The 18,872-nt window shown below is 35.5% G+C and overlaps 1 protein-coding gene across 1 annotated transcript in view; it reads right to left on the bottom strand.

Annotated features, from left to right (window-relative positions):
- Positions 1-4,435: 4,435 nt before the first annotated feature.
- The window catches only part of LOC121387782 (multiple epidermal growth factor-like domains protein 11), a 30,570-nt gene continuing 16,133 nt past the window's right edge, over positions 4,436-18,872 (bottom strand). The window contains exons 6-14 of the mRNA XM_041518990.1: positions 18,214-18,366; positions 17,444-17,587; positions 14,360-14,503; positions 13,207-13,353; positions 12,391-12,534; positions 11,542-11,685; positions 10,210-10,353; positions 6,489-6,591; positions 4,436-5,068 (exon numbers count right to left, since the gene is read on the bottom strand). Coding sequence (XP_041374924.1) covers positions 4,720-5,068; positions 6,489-6,591; positions 10,210-10,353; positions 11,542-11,685; positions 12,391-12,534; positions 13,207-13,353; positions 14,360-14,503; positions 17,444-17,587; positions 18,214-18,366 — 1,472 coding nt within the window. The 3' untranslated portion in view covers positions 4,436-4,719. The remainder of the gene's footprint in view (positions 5,069-6,488; positions 6,592-10,209; positions 10,354-11,541; positions 11,686-12,390; positions 12,535-13,206; positions 13,354-14,359; positions 14,504-17,443; positions 17,588-18,213; positions 18,367-18,872) is intronic.

Below are 18,872 nucleotides of genomic sequence, written 5' to 3'. Positions count from 1 at the left end.
AGATCGACCGCGTATCTGCAAGCTTCTTACAACTGGGCTGTAAGTCCCGCCCCTTCTTGGTAAATTATATATATATATATATATATATATATAATATATATATATATATATCTATATATATATATATATATATATATATATATATAACCTATATATATATATATAATATAAAAGTATATAACCTATACTCAAAACAGTTTAATTATTATCTTGTGTTTTTATTTGAAATAAATTGCATTTATTAATCAAAAGTATTTCCAATTTGTGTTGATTAGAAGAAATGGTATTTAGTGTCTACTTCATCTATAAAACATATAAGATATGATGTTTTTTAAGTCTTTTTCTACCGCATTTAAACTAGCGATGGAAATCTAGTCTGAAAAATATGTAATTGAAAATCTATTTACAAATAATCAAATTGACTCAGAACATACGTAGGGGCGGGACGTAGCCCAGTGGTAAAGCGCTCGCTCGATGCGCGGTCGGTCTGGGATCAATCTCCGTCGGTGGGCCCATTGGGCTATTTCTCTTTCCAGCCAGTGCACCACGACTGGTATATCAAAGGCCGTGGTATGTTTTATCCTGTCTATGGGATGGTGCATACAAAAGATCCCTTGCTGCTAACCGAAAAGAATAGCCCATAAAGTGGCGACAGCGGGTTTCATCTCGCAATATCTGCGCGGTCCTTAACCATATGTCTGACGATATATAACCGTATGCAAAATGTGTTGAGTGCGTCGTTAAATAAAATATTTCTTTCTTTCTTTCAGAACATACGTTTCGATCACAGACATCTTAGTAAAGAACGTTCAGGTCTGTTTATCAACACACCGAAACACATTCCATAGTTTGCACGTGCAGTTGCCCCGTACACGAGGGTGGGCTGTCATTCTCGATTTTGACAATTTCCAGAAAGGTCGATTAATCACTGTGGAACATTATTTCTGTCAATCTTTTTCATTCTGTTGATCATACTGTTGTTACTGTTTTGTTTTTAGTCATATTTATTGTTTGTAAGTTGCGATTTACAGATAAAAAAACGTCAACTTTCAAATTTCACTTCTGACCCCAATCGTCCTTCAAGATCTTTGGTGGTCATAAAACCTACTGTAATACTGAACTACCGGTTGTAATGTTTGCCCAATTAATTCACTATTATCATATAACCATTCCCCACAGCTAACATACCTTACAATATATTACATACTCTCTTTTATGCCACTGCAGTGTGGTAATATCATTTAAAATTGTTCAGAATTATATTTATAATCGATATGGTAATGCTACTTTAACAGGGCAATGCTCATCTTTGATTCAGAATTGTTCAGAATTATATTTATAATCGATGTGGTAATGCTACTGTAACAGTCAGCTCCAGTGTTTATAGAAAACAAGAACTGAGTACAGGGATCATCTTTTATTCAGTGACAACGCGATAACGATAATGACACCCTGTAATAAATACAGCAGAATATAATGTCTACTAAATATATTATAAAGTCCAAATATATACACATCATATGCAATTACAAATAATAAAATCCTAAAGGGAAATAGCTTAGACAAAAACACAAATCGCAACTATTACTCAAAATACATATATTATTCAAAATCATAATAATTACTTAAAATATATTTACTATTAATTAATTAACGTTAATGGCTTTAGAATATTTAAAGCGAGATAATATTTAACTTCATAAATTACTTTTATGCAATTGTATTAAACATTACATACATTTAAAATATACAAGATAAATATAAGGATAACTACTAAATTGATATAATAATAATTTCTTTTCCGATACCATGTGGATTTAACAAAGGCGTGTTTCTACTCAGTCCAAAGCAACCTAAATACCTAAATAAACAAATAAGCTATATAAATAACGTATTACATAAAATGTTAAAACTATACATTCTTATATCACTTTATTACTACATACATTAACATTAAATAATTAGTTACTTATTTAAAATATCCATAGTTCAATGATAAACAAAATAGAAAACGTAACAATGTGAATATAAGCTAAGTTACCAGCTGATATACATGTAAAAATATACAATATTGCTCCAGCTATACAGATAACCAGTTTTTTTTTTTTTCTTTTAACACGGTAATCGCCACATTAATCTTTGATTTAAGGAATTATATTTGCGCTTCCCACAGGCAGGATAATGCAAAATATGGCCTTTGCGAACCAGTTTTGGATTACAACATGTTGTTTAAAGCCTAACAGAATCAGAAAACTGATTTGCTGCATTTTATTCGATTGATATAATTTTGCATATGCCTTGAGTTGATGTTGAAGCACACTGTTCCTGATAGGCCGTTGCATTAAAGAAATAGTTACTTGCATCTCAATACTGGGTGATCTGCATGTTACTGAAGTTCTTGTAGCTATAATACCAAATAGCATCAATGTGGGTCAAAGTTCGTAAAATGGAATATCCAAATTTTTCACCCCACAGTTGATATACTGCTCCAGTCCTGCCATTGGTGATAACTATGATCTTTGTTTGTTGCGATAAAATATTGTTTCATCTAGTAAATTCCTGATAATTAATTTGAGCTTATTCCAACCACTGATCAACAACTGGTCAAATGACGTGGTATGTGCTTCCCTGTCTGTGAGAAAGTGCATATAAAGATCCCTTACTACATTAAGAAAAATGTAGCGGGTTTCCTCTGATGACTATCAAAATTACCAAATGTTTGACATCCAACAGCCGATGATTAATTAATCAATGTTCTCTAGTGGTGTCGTTAAACAAAACAAACTTTTTAATTTGAGTGTCAGTGTACCAACTACCACTGTGCTTGAAACATGTGCAGGGTCCTACTGAAAATAGCATGAACATTTCTGTCCGTAACTAGGTAGTCTCAGACTCTACCTGTTATATCTGAAATGACACACTGTATGTAGGAGTTTAACCACATATGTTACAGCTATTGTCCATTAGATTCGATTTCGATGCATACGCCCATCAGTGGTTAGTTACTGTGTGGTAAAATCACTACGAGTATGAACAGGTGGAAACCCATATATAATTGTGCGGTTTTATTGTACCTTTACACATTATTGTATACCTACTGACTTATAATAATTATTGGGTTATGCAAATATCCTCAAATACCTGCGACTACGAACAATGAAGTCATTTCAGTTCAATTAAAACATTTCAATGTCTCTTACCATTACACTATGCAGATAAAATGGTACAAAAAGGAGATTTGATTATATACAACTAAATTACAACACGGGAACATGTTCATATTTCCTCGATGATCGATCCGATATGGTACGCGTATTAGGTAATCGATTTGCCACTGGGAAACACCCTCTCTCCCTCCCCTCACCCACAAATACCAACAAACTGTAAATTAAAATCGCATTTTTGACAGATTTTGTACACAATATAGATTTGACGAGTACAATTTATCGAATTTTGTTACGAAACTTCTTTATTGTTTGTTTGTTGTTGTTGTTTGTTGTTGTTGTTGTTATGTAAGTTTGGTCGTCTACAAATTGTTATTTTATTCTACAGTTACTAGATAATCGTGCTTGAATCAAAAGATTCACTTTTCTTATCACATCTCATCAATCGTTTTTTCCTCTTTTTTTTGCAAATCTGTTTAGATGTAGATATAGATGTATTAACAAAATATTTTGTCTTTCTTGCCTTTCATTCTGTCTAAATAAATAATTAAACATATACATTATCTGCATTTTCTTTCATCTCACTCATTTCAGTTAGTCTGTCAAATAAAGGAGCTCATTTTCTAGGCTATTTGTGAAATGGCTGGAAATTTCAAGCACTTTGTAAATTGACTGAGTGAATCAAATGCCTGATTTTAGACATTGACTGCAGTTCACTGGGATATAACCTGCAATGAAATGGTGTTCGTTCGTCCCAGATTTTCTTTTTGTACTAACACAGACCAACGTTTGTAAGATGATATTCAAGTCAATTTGTCCCTGTTGAATACGAATAGTGTATTATACTGGTCAAATATCTCAAACTAGAAAAAAAGTTAGACAAGTTGCCCATTAATTCCTTTACAATAACTATTCACCGTTTCGGAAGACGTCAAGCAGTCCTTTTCGGGGACATTTGATTCTCCAGTAGTCTGTGTTATATGCTTATCAAGAATATTCGTTTAATCAGGAGCAGATCCAGATGGCTGGGGATGCGCACCCCTTCTCAAAATTTCATAATATCACGAAACTCATCTGTCAAAAGTTAAAAGTTTCGTTTGTTTAACAACACCACTAGAGCACATTGATTTATTAATCATTGGCTAATGGATGTCAAACACTTGGTAATTTAGAGGAAATCCGCTACATTTTCCCATTAGTAGTAAGGACTATTTTATATGAACCATCCCACAGATAGGATAACACATACCACGGCTTTTGATATACCAATCGTGGTGCACTAGCTGGAACGAGAAATAGCCCGATGCGCACACCGATAGGGGTCGATCCTAGACCGACCGCGCACCAGGTATGCACTTTACCACAGGGCTACGTCTCGCCCCATCGTTTGTCAAATGCACGTCAGTGTACTTTGCAATACTGAAGGTGTCCTTTTCTCACATTGCACCATCTACCTAAAATCAAAATATCCTACAGCTGCTACTGCTAGTATAATAAATGTTGTATCATCACTCGGTAATCTCTAGCTTATGAACACGTTTCAATTCCCAGTTGTCTAGACTCCAGTTATCCTATCATAGTCATTCTGTGGTGCGTTGGATAAATCAAGCTTTTCGTATTCATTCGTTTGGCCTGCATTAACATAGCCACCCCCACTCAAATAATGTCTCGGCTGGGCATCAATTTGATCACGTGACGTCGATGAATTGACATAATTGGCTGAACGAGATGTATCGACTTGTTGAGAACTGAAAGCCCTCGAACTGTTGCGGCCGCCATCTTGTCTATCGACGATTTCATATTCTACAACACTGGGGTCTGTAGGTTGGCTGGGTGGGTTCGAGTTTGTTTTTCTCATCTCTTGTTGATACGAGTCCGACTTCACTCTATGGCTTTTGAGGTGCCTACAATATATATACCGTATATCTATTATAATATGTTAAGATTTATTTGTTAACCACGACATTAATGGTGCATTCTCTGTGCTGCATGAGTCATATTTCATTATAAATGTGTAAATATATTAAAGGGACATTCCTGAGTTTGCTGCAATTTTAAAGATGTTATCAACTAACAGAGACTTTTTAACGATTGCAATTACATACAAAATATATTTTTCTGCATCAAATGTTAGTGGCTGTATATTAAACGTGTTTCTGATCGTTCTTATATTTGTATTAAGATAAATTTCATTTTATTTTCTACAATATATTGTTTCGTACGTAAGAAATTATTTGAAGATAAACTCCAGTTTGGGCTTCTTGCAAATATTAAGATGACCAGAAACACATTGAATATACAGACACTGATATTCTAAACAAGAAGATATATTTAATATGTAAGTTTAATCTTAGAATTATTTTATTTGTCGGAAACATCTTACAATGCAGAAAACTCAGGAATTTCCCTTTGATTAGAAATATATACACATTAACTGATACCACATATAATCTTTCCATAATTAAAGTTAAACAAAAGTGTTGTAATGTGTATTACACTGTATAAACAGTTCTGTCTTCAAAATCCTTGGACCGGCCTCGGTGGCGTCGTGGTTAGGCCATCGGTCTACAGGCTGGTAGGTACTGGGTTCGGATCCCAGTCGAGACATGGGATTTTTAATCCAGATACCGACTTCAAACTCTGAGTGAGTGCTCTGCAAGGCTCAATGGGTAGGAGTAAACCACTTGCACCGACCAGTGATCCATAACTGGTTCAACAAAGGTCATGGTTTGTGCTATCCTGCCTGTGGGAAGCGCAAATAAAAGATCCCTTGCTGCTAATCGGAAAGAGTAGCCCATGTAGTGGCGACAGCGGGTTTCCTCTCAAAAACTGTGTGGTCCTTAACCATATGTCTGACGCCATATAACCGTAAATAAAATGTGTTGAGTGAGTCGTTAAATAAAACATTTCTTTCTTTTTTTTCAAAATCCTTGGCGAAATATATAAAGTACTTTGAAAGTATTTATCTCTTATCCATTAAATTAGCTGTCAGTCCTTTATCAATATGGAGATGCAGTTCAAATCCAAACTCTGACATCAAGCATGACGTGTTGGTCACCCTTACTGGATTTTGCATTAATATATATTTATAAATTGTAGCAAATGAAATTGTATATGTGTGTGTGTGTGTGTGTGCGCGCGCGCGCGCATGTGTGTGTGTGTGGTTAAATGATTATGCAACTGTATAAATATTTAAAATTATATCGTTGTGCTCATTGTACAATGAATAGTGCAATATCAAAACAAAAGCAAAAAATATCAAAACAATTTCTCACAAAAGTTAAAACAAACATAAATATAAACATAAAATGATGATCTACTTACCAGATGAAAAGACTCGTCACTATAACCAACACTACAAACAGAACACACGCCACAACGGAAACGGCAATGGTGGTAGAATCACTGTTGGAAGTGACAGCTTGGGCTGTAAAACAAATATATCCCCAGGTTATTTAATTTTCTCCCAACCCTAGTCACGCAAGATATGCGTATTCCATGACGTCAGTCCATGCGGAATAAATCGATATTGCATGCCCACTTGACTTCTATTGTTTGAGCTGATATTTCGTAAAAACAAGGAAACCTGCTCTCATAATGAAATTATACTATCATTTTCGGTTTATACTTTTAGTATAATGCATCTTTTCAATGGTTATGATTATTTTATTGTAAGATAAAAATAAAAACTGTAGGTTATCCCAAAATGCTTGTTTTTTATCTACTGGAAGGGAGAAAAATCCTCCTCCATTATGTATCCATGTGGGACAGGGTTATTCCACCCTCGGGTACATAATATGACATTATGTACCCGAGGGTGGAATAGCCCTCTCCCACTTGGACACATATGAAGGATTCTTTTAATATCCTGCAACCACTGCTTGTATTGACCAATTATACAGTGACCGTTTAAAACAAGGTGATAAAATTTTGCTAGTATTCTTACGGTCACATGATAAAGGTAAAATCTGTTTCCGTCAACAGAAAACCAATGAATTGGCATACAACTGCATAGCAAATAACGTTAAAACGTAAAAAAAACCCCAACATATTATCATATAACTTACCCATGATATCCATGTCATAAACCTATGTGATAATTTAGTGTATTAACCCGGTTATGGTATGCTAGTTCATTTGGTTTCCTTTTGAAACAAACGGAATAGAGAAGACTATTGTTATTTTGGAATCTTCAAACTCTGATTTATAAATAACAACGCAGGCGTTGGAGGGGGTCTGGACCTTGTTCCCCCCTCCCCCCTCCCCCCCTGCTCTCTACGATAATATTCACGACTAACGTACAACGTCCATTTAAGTAGTTGCATGTGGACCCCCTGCGAACAAATACTGGATATTCGTCTGCAGCCTTTGGCTTCATAAATTCCCACGTTTTTTTTTTTTTTTTTTTTTTCAAAAATAAAGAAACACTGTCACGGGGATTCTATAATACCCGTAACTGAATAAAACACGATTGTCCAACATCTCTCCTAACTGTATATCTATTAGATGTCTCTGTAACGGGCAGTTCAAAACCGCTTTGGCTCGTCTAGGTATGATCAGAGATACGATCTTATATAAAGTATATATTATTATAGCACGTTTAGTTCACTAGAAAACACAACAAAAACACAATACACTTTGGAATCTGTATTAACCTACGCTGACAAATGTACTGCCGCAGTAGTTAATTAATAACAACAATAATAACAACCCAGAACTGATCACTTAATTAGTTAATCTCTAGGTGTCTAGTTTACACACTATGCTAATCACTTCACCGTGACACAACACCCACACGTGTGATAATTGAGAAACGCTTCTAGGGGAACTTAATTAATAAAGGAATTACAACACTAGTCCTAACTGGTTAATTTTTAATTAACCCTTAACTACTCATTCAGTAACCTTGTAACACAGAATTAATACTGGTACCTATCACAATAAAGACAATAACCTACAGTTTACCTAGGTCTTCTAGGATGACTGGCTAAGCTTTATATTACCAAATACTCGTATAAATATAGAACAGTAAGACTACGATTTACTTCGTCAGATGACCGAAGACACTGTCTAAAGAATATTGGTATAATACAGTATTAAAATATGTAAAGTCACATCAATCACATCAAGGTATACAACAGAGCAGAAATAATATATTTACCAAAGTCCAAACGGACAACGTTCCCCCGGGATACCTTCCTATGGTTCTCCTAGATACCTCTGCACCCTAGCTATTTATTCAAAACTCTCAGAGACAGCGAATATCGCCTGGGGGTACAACGCGGTACCTCACCTATCATCTGATATTCCACCTCTTCCAGAGTCGGTATATTTTTCTCTGATCGTCAGACTGGCTGTCGCCATCGTCGCCAAATCACGGTTGTAAAAACCGCACTCGCGGAGGTATTACGTAACTACTCGCCACATGGCCTCCGCACGTGGCTGGGTGTGTATTAGAAAGTATAGCTCGAGGACCGTCGCGCAGAAGTATTACGTAACAAGTTGCCCACCTGGGCTAAGTGCAATGAAACTGCACACGGCCCTCTAACACAATTAATATCGCCACAGGCGAAAACAAAATTAAGAGCATGTTCCGTCACAAACACACACATATTTTAGTCCACACATGAAAATGACGGATATGAAACATACTTTTAAAGAAGCATTGTTTATCACACATTTCAAAATAAAAGTTTAGCTATTCCGTTTTTCAAGAAAAGTTGTGGCTTATTTGAAAATTATTTGAAGGTAATTCATTGGCTATTACTAATCTTAAGATTTTTGTTGTTTCATACCCCTATCAATTAGCCCTCAAACATGAATGCAAAAAAATAACAAGCTGCTAATGCCGATAACCTAAGCTCATTAACATGTTGTTCTTTACTTATCGGGTCCATGCTTTGAGTGTACATGTAAAGCATATTTAAAATAGAACATTCACTAGCATTACAAAGTGATTTGTAATATCATCTAAAGGGCAAGTTGCTGAACGTCATCAGTTGTTAATCCAGGACAAAGGTTAATGAGTAAGTCTGAACGATGCAATTCCTTGCCACAACAAGGGCCACTCCTAAGACCTATTAACAGATAGTGTTTAAATCCATGCTAGTATGGGTCGATAGTGGCAGATTTAGGAAGGTCTGCATTTACATGACGACGATTAATGCATCCTACCATAATTGATTCTCTTGTTCACCGGCCCGGTGGCGTCGTGGTTAAGCCATCGGTCTACAGGCTGGCAGGTACTGGGTTCGGATCCCAGTCGAGGCATGGGATTTTTAATCCAGATACCGACTCCAAACCATGAGTGAGTACTCCGAAAGGCTCAATGGGTAGGTGTAAACCACTTGCACCGACCAGTGATCCATAACTGGTTCAACAAAGGCCATGGTTTGTGCTATCCTGCCTGTGGGAAGCGCAAATAAAAGATCCCTTGCTGCTAATCGGAAAGAGTAGCCCATGTAGTGGCGACAGCGGGTTTCCTCTCAAACTCTGTGTGGCCCTTAACCATATGTCTGACGCCATATAAACGTAAATAAAATGTGTTGAGTGCTTCGTTAAATAAAACATTTCTTTCTTTCTTTTTTCTCTTGTTCCTCAGAGGTGTTTTTCTGTCGGCATCCTTTCACAAAATCCTTTACCCAGTAATGAGTCAGCAGAAAATGCATAACACTTGGGCAAACGACAATCAACCAAAACGTCCAGTATATCGTTATTCGCATTTATTCATCCACCTCATTTGTAAAACTCGTTTAGACATTCATTACCATATGACCGAAGTATGCCCACGTAGGTTTTGCACAATATATTTGATCAGGGAATGTTTAAAATACAAATTTAAACTATACTTACCTTCATATGTATATTGTATTATGCTTTTACCCACTGGGTTTCATTTTTGTTTACGTAATTAAATGTGTTATATCTAGTTTAATTCTATTCATATACCTTTGTTTGACACTCAATTATAGCCGATGTGCATTTTTGTGATGGGGTGTCGTTAAACATTCATTCATTCTCAGATAAGTGATGATGATGTTCTTACCTCGCAAGCAGTCCAGTCCTTCATATCCAAAGTTGCATCCACCTAAACACTCTCCATCTTCACGAGGACAGACATCTTTATTGATGCAATTTCTGATCGCACAGAACATGGCACATTTATCACCGTATTTGCCAGTGTCACATTCTACAACAGATTAGTTATTTCCATATTTACCCATGTCACATTTTACAATTGATTAGTTATCTCAACATGTATCAATGTTACATTTTACAACAGATTAGTTCTGTCCTGTTTAACCAGTGTCACATTCTACAACAGATTAGTTACCTTCGTATTTATTAAAGGGATATTCCTGAGTTTGCTACAATTTTTAAGATGTTATCAACTAACAGAGACTTTTTGACGACTGTAATTACATATCAAATACATTTTTCTGTATACAATATTAGTGGCTGTATATTAAACGTGTTTCTGATCGTTCTAATATTTGTACTAGGTTAAATTTCATTTTATTTCCCAAAAAGGATTTTTTTCGTACGTACGAAATTATTTGAAGACAAAATCCAGTTTAGGCTTCTTACAAATATTAAGTCGACCAGAAACACATTGAATATACAGACACTGATATTCTAAACAAGAAAATATATTTAATATGTAAGTTTAATCGTAGAAAATAAATAAATTCGGCAACATCTTACAATGCATCAAACTCGGGAATGTCCCTTTAATGTCACATTCAACAACACATTGTACATATTTCCTATAGGAGACACTATAATGAACATTCTATGTTTCTGGGACGTGTTAATGTTTATCGTTCATAAACACCAGTCACTGATTCGTGTGCGCTTATTATTAAATCCAGGAGACAAAGGCCAATGTTTTGTTGAACCTGGATTTGCCGGATAAAGATTTTTTCTTTGTTGTTTTATGTTTTAAAGGGAGATCAATTGCAACTCTTGTGCTCTTTCAGATATTAACCTTCTGTATGCTAAAATACTCAAATATGCAGATTTGTCTCTATTTGTTCTCAGAGCAAAAGCATTAATTTTGCTTGTGGCAATGTTTATTCATGAGGTAGATATTGTGAAGTCTATTTTTATACCATTTGATGAGTATTAACATTTTCGAACCACACCAGGAAAAATAATGATAGTACATTAGAGTAGGAAACGGTTAACAGTTTTCTGAATTTATTTCGTAATAAAAAATTCATAATATAAAACGGTGCATTTTTATTTCATACTTTAATTACAGAAGGAAATAATAGCTTTATGGAAAGTTGTATTCGATAAAAATGAATGTGAAGGTACTCAGAGTATGACTTTATGTTGGCTGTAAAGCGAGGTATTGTAATGTCAGAATACTTACTATCTGTGCACGTATCTCCTTGCCAACCAGCATTACATGGTCCATCACATAAACCAGTCACGTAATCACATGGTGCATCATCAGCTTTACAGTGTCTGGAAGTGCATGCCGAACTGCATTCCGGGCCATATTTCCCATCACATCCTGTAAATATTAGTTCATTTGACATATAGCGCAGGCTATTTAAATATATTTGTCCTTCAAAAGAAAGCTCGATTGTTTACGACAATGCTTACGATAATATTTGTGTTAATCTGCTAACCAGTAATACACTGGAACAATATAAATTTTTAAAAGTGTGTAACAGAAGCCTTAACATATGTGGCAATTCCAAATCAGCCATTTGGCGTATTCGAAATTGTATCACTGTACCATAAAGATTACAAAGGGAAAGTATGATATAACCTTGAGGACATGCTGCCATGATTCACTGTCAGCTGCTTCGCCTACAGAGGAAAGCTGATCTTGACTATGATATACTTAGTGTTCCAACTCTGTGCATAGGTGCATTGCCATTTTTAGAGTTCATGCCACAATCGGTGCCAAACCATTTATGTACGTTTCGTAAACACAGGTACGTCTGAATGTGCTCACGGATATATAATAAGGGAGGATAGGATCAGTTATTAATTTAACATTTTTCAGTTCAGTTTATCTTGGACAAATAGTTTGAGCTCAGTGATTATTACATTTCCCTAACTGAAGTGCAAAAACCGTCCACAATGAGGGAATAGATTACTTATGTATTTCACATGATTGGAAGTGTTTGCGAACACAATGAGTACGTTAACATCTACTCGTCATAGATACAGTATATCCAATTGCATAGGAATAAGACAGAGATAATACCTGCACAGTCTATGCCTTTGTAGTTATTCTCACATTCCCCTCCGCATGATCCGTTAACATGATTACAGCTGGCTGATTTAGTCTTACAGTGTCTCTTGTTACAGTCAAATGCACAGTCTGGACCATACGAACCACTGTCACATTCTGAGGGGAAAATCATATATAAAATATAAATCCACACATGTGTCTGTTACATTTGACTACGTTTATTTTCCTTTGGATTTTGCTTTGCTTTTGACCTCGTGAAAACCTTAGGCTCCGGAAGCTGGAGGGGGTGGTGGTGAGGGTTTGGAGGCAGTGTGCACCGACTTCCAAACTTTGAAGGCAAGTCAGTGTCCCATTCCAGTTGAAATTCGAAGTAATATAGGACTATAGCTGCCCTCCCCAGTCACTGTCATCTTGCTACGCCTATCAGAATAGGTGCATAACTACTGATGATGATTTCAGTTAGACTACTACATAAATATAGTTGCTTCTTTTGAACAAAAACAAACAAACACAAACGATTAAACTCACATTCGCCACTTATTTAAGATTAATATACTGAAGGCAAAATAATTGTAGAATCGGAAACATTTCTTTAAGAAATGAAAATTGACTTTCGTAGATCTTTTGGCATCAATTAGCCTTTGAAGAGTACCAAATGATGCAGTCTAACAAATGTTATTATACTATTAAGTGGCTTCATCTAACACCCTATAGCATGGTGATTTTATTACAGTTTTACCCATTATTAACAGCATATGCCACCCAAATGGACTCTTCGAAGATAATATATCACAATGTTGTTCGCCAGACTACTGTGATTTCACTTACTTTCAGTACAATTTGCATTCTTCCAGCCTGTCTGACAACCATATTGACAAACACCATCTTCAATATCACATGTTGAGTTGTCTCCCTTGCAGAGTCGTTCACTACATTTAAACATGCAGCTAGGTCCAAAAGTATTGTTGTGGCATTCTGTAGGTATAGAAAGTGATAGCTTCATTTCTGAACAATATGTGGATCTTGCTCTAGGTGAAATAATACCTGTTTATGTTTTATGTTTTAAACATACGTGCATAACGATGTGTGCGATATTATGTCGGTGAACAGTAAGGGACTGAATTTTATAATTGTAATATTATAATTTGTAATTGTACAACTGCAATTTCTATGCCATAGGTCAGAGAGAGAGAGAGAGAGAGAGAGAGAGAGAGAGAGAGAGAGAGAGAGAGAGAGAGAGAGAGAGAGAGAGAGAGAGAGAGAGAGAGAGAGAGAGAGGGAGGGAGGGAGGGGGGCTAGAAATATGATGTCCTCACTTATTTTATTGTTGGTGACTATTATCAATGGATAATTTATATCTACTTTAAATGTTTTACTCACACACTACATCCTTTGATGGACCAGTCGTGGGGAAACTGGTTGATGTATCCATCGAGGGTGATTTATTCTATGATATGCCACCCATTGTTTGAGCACTACCATCAAGTTATATTTGATGTTAAGTTTGACATTTTTTCTTTTCACTGGAGTAAGGCCTCTCTTTTTTTGTTACCAGCAAACAGCTATATACGGTTCCAAACGATTGAGTGAACTCCAAAATAAAGGTCTATAGCATTGTAATTTCAAAGTAAACAATTGTACACTAAGCGCATAGCAATTGTTCCTAGATTTAAATAAAACACGACTAGAAGACACTTGAACTATTGTGTAACCATCAATTGTCTTAGCCAGATGGATTACATGAGACAAAGTTAATCAATATTTATACAACAAAGGTGATACAAACAATTTTAATATTAACAAGGCAATGGTTAATTCCGACGCCAGCTAAGATATTGAGAATGTTTAAGAAAAAACACGTGTTGCTTAATACTTGGTGCGTCTACTGAACGTTGTACTTATTTTATAGGATTTTTGCATTGATCATAGTTAGGATTTCAACTGAGTTATCCTGTTTTAAATGTGACTATACTGCACATACCAGTGACACAGTCTGGTAAATCCCAGCCTTTTAAGCAGCCATTGACACATGTCCCATTAAGACTGTCACACACCGAATTTCCATAACAGTTTCTCTTCTCGCAAGACATGATACAGTTGAATCCGTATTTGTCAGAGGGACACACTGAAAATAACAACAACAAAACTGACCAAACAAAATTCAATTTAAGCTGCAACAATATTCTTTAAATGAGACCTACACAGATTGATATTATGAATATAGAAATGTTTCTGAATCCATTTATACTCATTTTCGTGCTTAAAACAAACTACAGTTCAAGCTCGATGTCCTGGGCACAGACCAAGGAGTAATATAATATAATTTTGCTCACATGTTTAATTTGTGTGCACTCTGCTAATACTCATATGTGTAATGTGTGTAATCGCGAGCACATACTCGTAGTGTGACGGTATTTAGCTTAGTGGGTAAAGCGCTTGCCAGAAGGTATTGCGTCATACGCCATCAATAATCATCTTGGTAAACTCATTATCTAATTTTGTTTCTGTCCCAGCCTGTGCACCACGACTGACAATACAAATGCCTGTCCTGTCGGTGGGAAAATGCATCCATAATATCAATTGCTACTAGAGAAAAAATGTAGCAGGATTCCTTTAAGAATTACCAATTGTTTTACATCCCAAAGCCGATGATTAATAATATACCGGCCTCGGTGGCGTCGTGGTTAGGCCATCGGTCTACAGGCTGGTAGGTACTGGGTTCGGATCCCAGTCGAGGCATGGGATTTTTAATCCAGATATCGACTCCAAACTGTGAGTGAATGCTCCGCAAGGTTCATTGGGTAGATGTAAACCAGTTGCACCGACCAGTGATCCATAACTGGTTCAAACAAGGTCATGGTTTGTGCTATCTTGCCTGTGGGAAGCGCAAATAAAAGATCCCTTGCTAATCGGAAAGAGTAGCCCATGAAGTGGCAACAGTGGGTTTTCTCTCAAAATCTATGTGGTCCTTGATCATATGTCTGACGCCATATAACCGTAAATAAAACGTCTTGAGTGTGTCGTTAAATAAAACATTTCTTTCTTTCCGATGATTAATAAACCAATGTGTTCTAATGGTGTAATTAAACAAAAGAAACTATCTCTTTCTTTACTCTTAGTATAATATCCTGCTATTATTCATAATGTGTGTAATACTTGAACACATACTGGTAAAAACATATTAGAACAATCTACAACCGGTATTGAAATGTATTCTGTTCATAATATATTGAATAGTATTCAATTAGGGGATAGTATCGCTGTCTTTCGTTGTTAACTATAAGGATTTATCACACAATTTGGATTTAGGGACGAGAAATGTTTTGTAATAAATCCTTATAGTTAACAACGAAACAGTGATAGTATCCCTATTCTAATACTACACCTATTAGGAGTTTCTGTAAGACATTGTATTGTGTTTTTATTACAGAAATACCACAAATATAAACAAATAATTATCTATTGTCCTTACTTACGATATTCAATGAAAACGCTTGTAGTAAGTAAAATTATGCCGTAATATGTTTTTTTCGTTCTCTTCACATGACGTCACTGACTTAGGAGCGAACCAAATGGCAAATTTATCAGCATTGCAGTTTGTCTTTTGAACATGATTTGTTGTAATACAGGATACACTAAAATAAATAGGGGGGGGGGGGGGCTGTTTAATGTTTGTTGCACGACATATGGATTATTTCGAGGAATTCGCCTGGTTTAATAATGTTGTACAAAAAACACGTTGATGGGGTAGGTCTACAAGTTTATAACTTGCTAAAAACATTTCACTTAACGTTTATATATATATATATATATATATAACATAATATGCATTTACTAAAGGGCAAGTATTATTTTCAAAAGTTTTTCAGAATTGTGCGATATTTTAAAGCAGTTAATGTTGTTTAAAATTGCGTTTAAAAAAATCAAGTTATTTCCATCTTGTCTTCATTATCAATTTTATTGTCACAAAAAGTATGTTCTAAACAAAAATAAGGTACTTCCGATTGTGATATAATTATATTTGATGAACCTACTTGCACCCTTTTGAGAACACAAACTAGAAGAGCAGTCCACAAGACACATGCTGGTGACTGCTACTATTGATCAGTTACAATGGCACGAAATAATAACAAAATAGTAACAATAACATCATTTTCATCTGAAGTTAGTAATTTTGTTGAAAATTATTTATACTGACGTTTATAATATAATGTAAGACGTGGAATTAATGTACTAACGAAAACCTGACACGTGAGGTTAAGTGACAGCATATTGGACGAGTTCTCGGAATTTTGTCATCGTGATAAATCCTGGTTGCCTATGACAGCGTACATCTACCGTCCGATTTATCACGATAATTAACCAATGGAAAAAAGGCTTATATGAAAGTACCTGTTATACAATCAACTGATGTGTTATTCGTGTAATATAATGAATACATATACGTTGTGCCATTTACTTCTAATATGTGTAATGTGTGATATATGATGACTATATACTCGTTAGTATAAAGTACTGCTAATATGTGTATTATCGTGAACACATACTTGTAGTACAATTCACTGCTGATGTGTATATGTTTAGTGTGTTTATATCTTGAATACATATACATATAAAAATCTACTGATGAAAACTGTAATCTGTGTGATACCTTGAATACATACTCGTGCAATCTCCTTACATATCCATAATATATAACCTTGGATATATACTTGAATATCTTGAATACATACTCATTGTATAAAACTACAGTTAATTGGAAGTTCATTTTTGTTGAAACCTGGTAGTCGAGCACTTAACGAGACGGGCTGTCAAATGTGAATCGATGCAGTAAGATCGAATCCTGCCAATGGACACTTGGTGTTTTTAAATATTCGATTATGGGGAGCCATTTAAGATATTATCATATTGATATCATATATCTTCCCATGCTAAGGGAAGGTAAAATTGCTATCCTGGAACTAGTCGCATGGGAGGCATGGGGACTGAGAGGGATGGCTCCTTCCCTTAAACGGCGAGGTGTGGTGTATACATTTCCTAAGTACACACAGTTTACAGTACATACCCTTAGTACAATCTTCTGACTGATATCCTCGATCACAACCATGATCACACTTCCCATTCACATGATTACAAGATGAGTTTCCAAGACATTTTCGCTGACTGCAGAAATTGGCACAGTCCTGACCATATTTAGATTCTGAACATTCTGAAATAGTAACAGAAGCAATTCTTGCCAATCAATATTACACACTGGTTATAATAATTCCATAACCATCCTAAACCTGATTATTTCCACTACTTCTGTCTTACGTATCAGACAATATATTTCCTTAAATTAAGTTTATTCTGGCATTCATTTGATCTATTGTTTGAATAATAAACCAACACTGGCAGTAACACCAAAATGACTCAGCACAAATACAATTATCGTGTCCCATAAGCAGTTTATCTAATGATATCTAATGATATTAGAAGGGTATTTATAAACCATCAGTAAACACACACTTTGCCACTACATATATACATACATTAGTTAGACACAATCTCTGTGTTTAGTCTGGTACATTATGGTTCATTTGCAATGAAATGAAGTCTGATATGTCGTGCAATTTCTGTGCATAGTTTACCTCACGGTATGTATATAACTAGAATGGTAATGGCAAAATAAGCATTATAAAAAGAAGACTGCAGTACAAGTTGTTCTGGAGTGGCAGTAAGAATAATTCTGATGTTGCAAGTGATAATGGTTGTGTAATATGACAGTAATATGACTATGAAGCTGGGAATGCCTTTACATCACATGCAAACAAAATGAAAGCAATTGCATCTTACTCTTTGTACAGTCCTGATCCATCCATCCTGGAATACATTCATCATCACATCGTCCAGTCATTTTGTTACATGATGAATTACTTCGTGATTCGTCACAGTGTCTGCTGGAGCAAGAGTTTTCACACAGTGGTCCATAATGATCAGAAACACATACTACAAAATATAATTGTATTAACGGATTATGTATCCAGTTTAACACTGTTGCAATTGCAATGCTACACACTAATATCATACAGTATATTGTATTTTATGGAAATCCGAATCTAAAATCAGCTATATTTACCTGAGGATCTGGCAAGTTTGTTTCTGTTGAAGCGGGCTTCTTTTTCAAACAGTGCGTCATATTCAATAGAATCACACGTTGCAAACATGAGAATAAGAAATGGTGAACCATTGTATGTATTAAGTTTGATGTTTGTTGCAAGCACAGACGGTATTTTTAAAAAACATAAAACATTTACTGAATGAAAATAAGCTTATACATTAATTTATTTTAGTTACAGAAGTATTTTAAACGGCGGTAATTCCAATTAGTTAGGCCTTTACAGAACCAGCTAAATTTATCATTAGTCCGTCGCGGTAAAACCTAAACATCGGGCTACTATGCCTTTACATTACCACATTCATTTCTCACCCAGTCAAATTCATCAATATGCCCC

The sequence above is a fragment of the Gigantopelta aegis genome, chromosome 13 (genome assembly GCF_016097555.1).
Source record: "Gigantopelta aegis isolate Gae_Host chromosome 13, Gae_host_genome, whole genome shotgun sequence".
NCBI classification, from domain to species: domain Eukaryota; kingdom Metazoa; phylum Mollusca; class Gastropoda; order Neomphalida; family Peltospiridae; genus Gigantopelta; species Gigantopelta aegis.
Note: the sequence above shows the minus strand (reverse complement) of the source record. Positions and strands in the feature narration are given on the sequence as shown.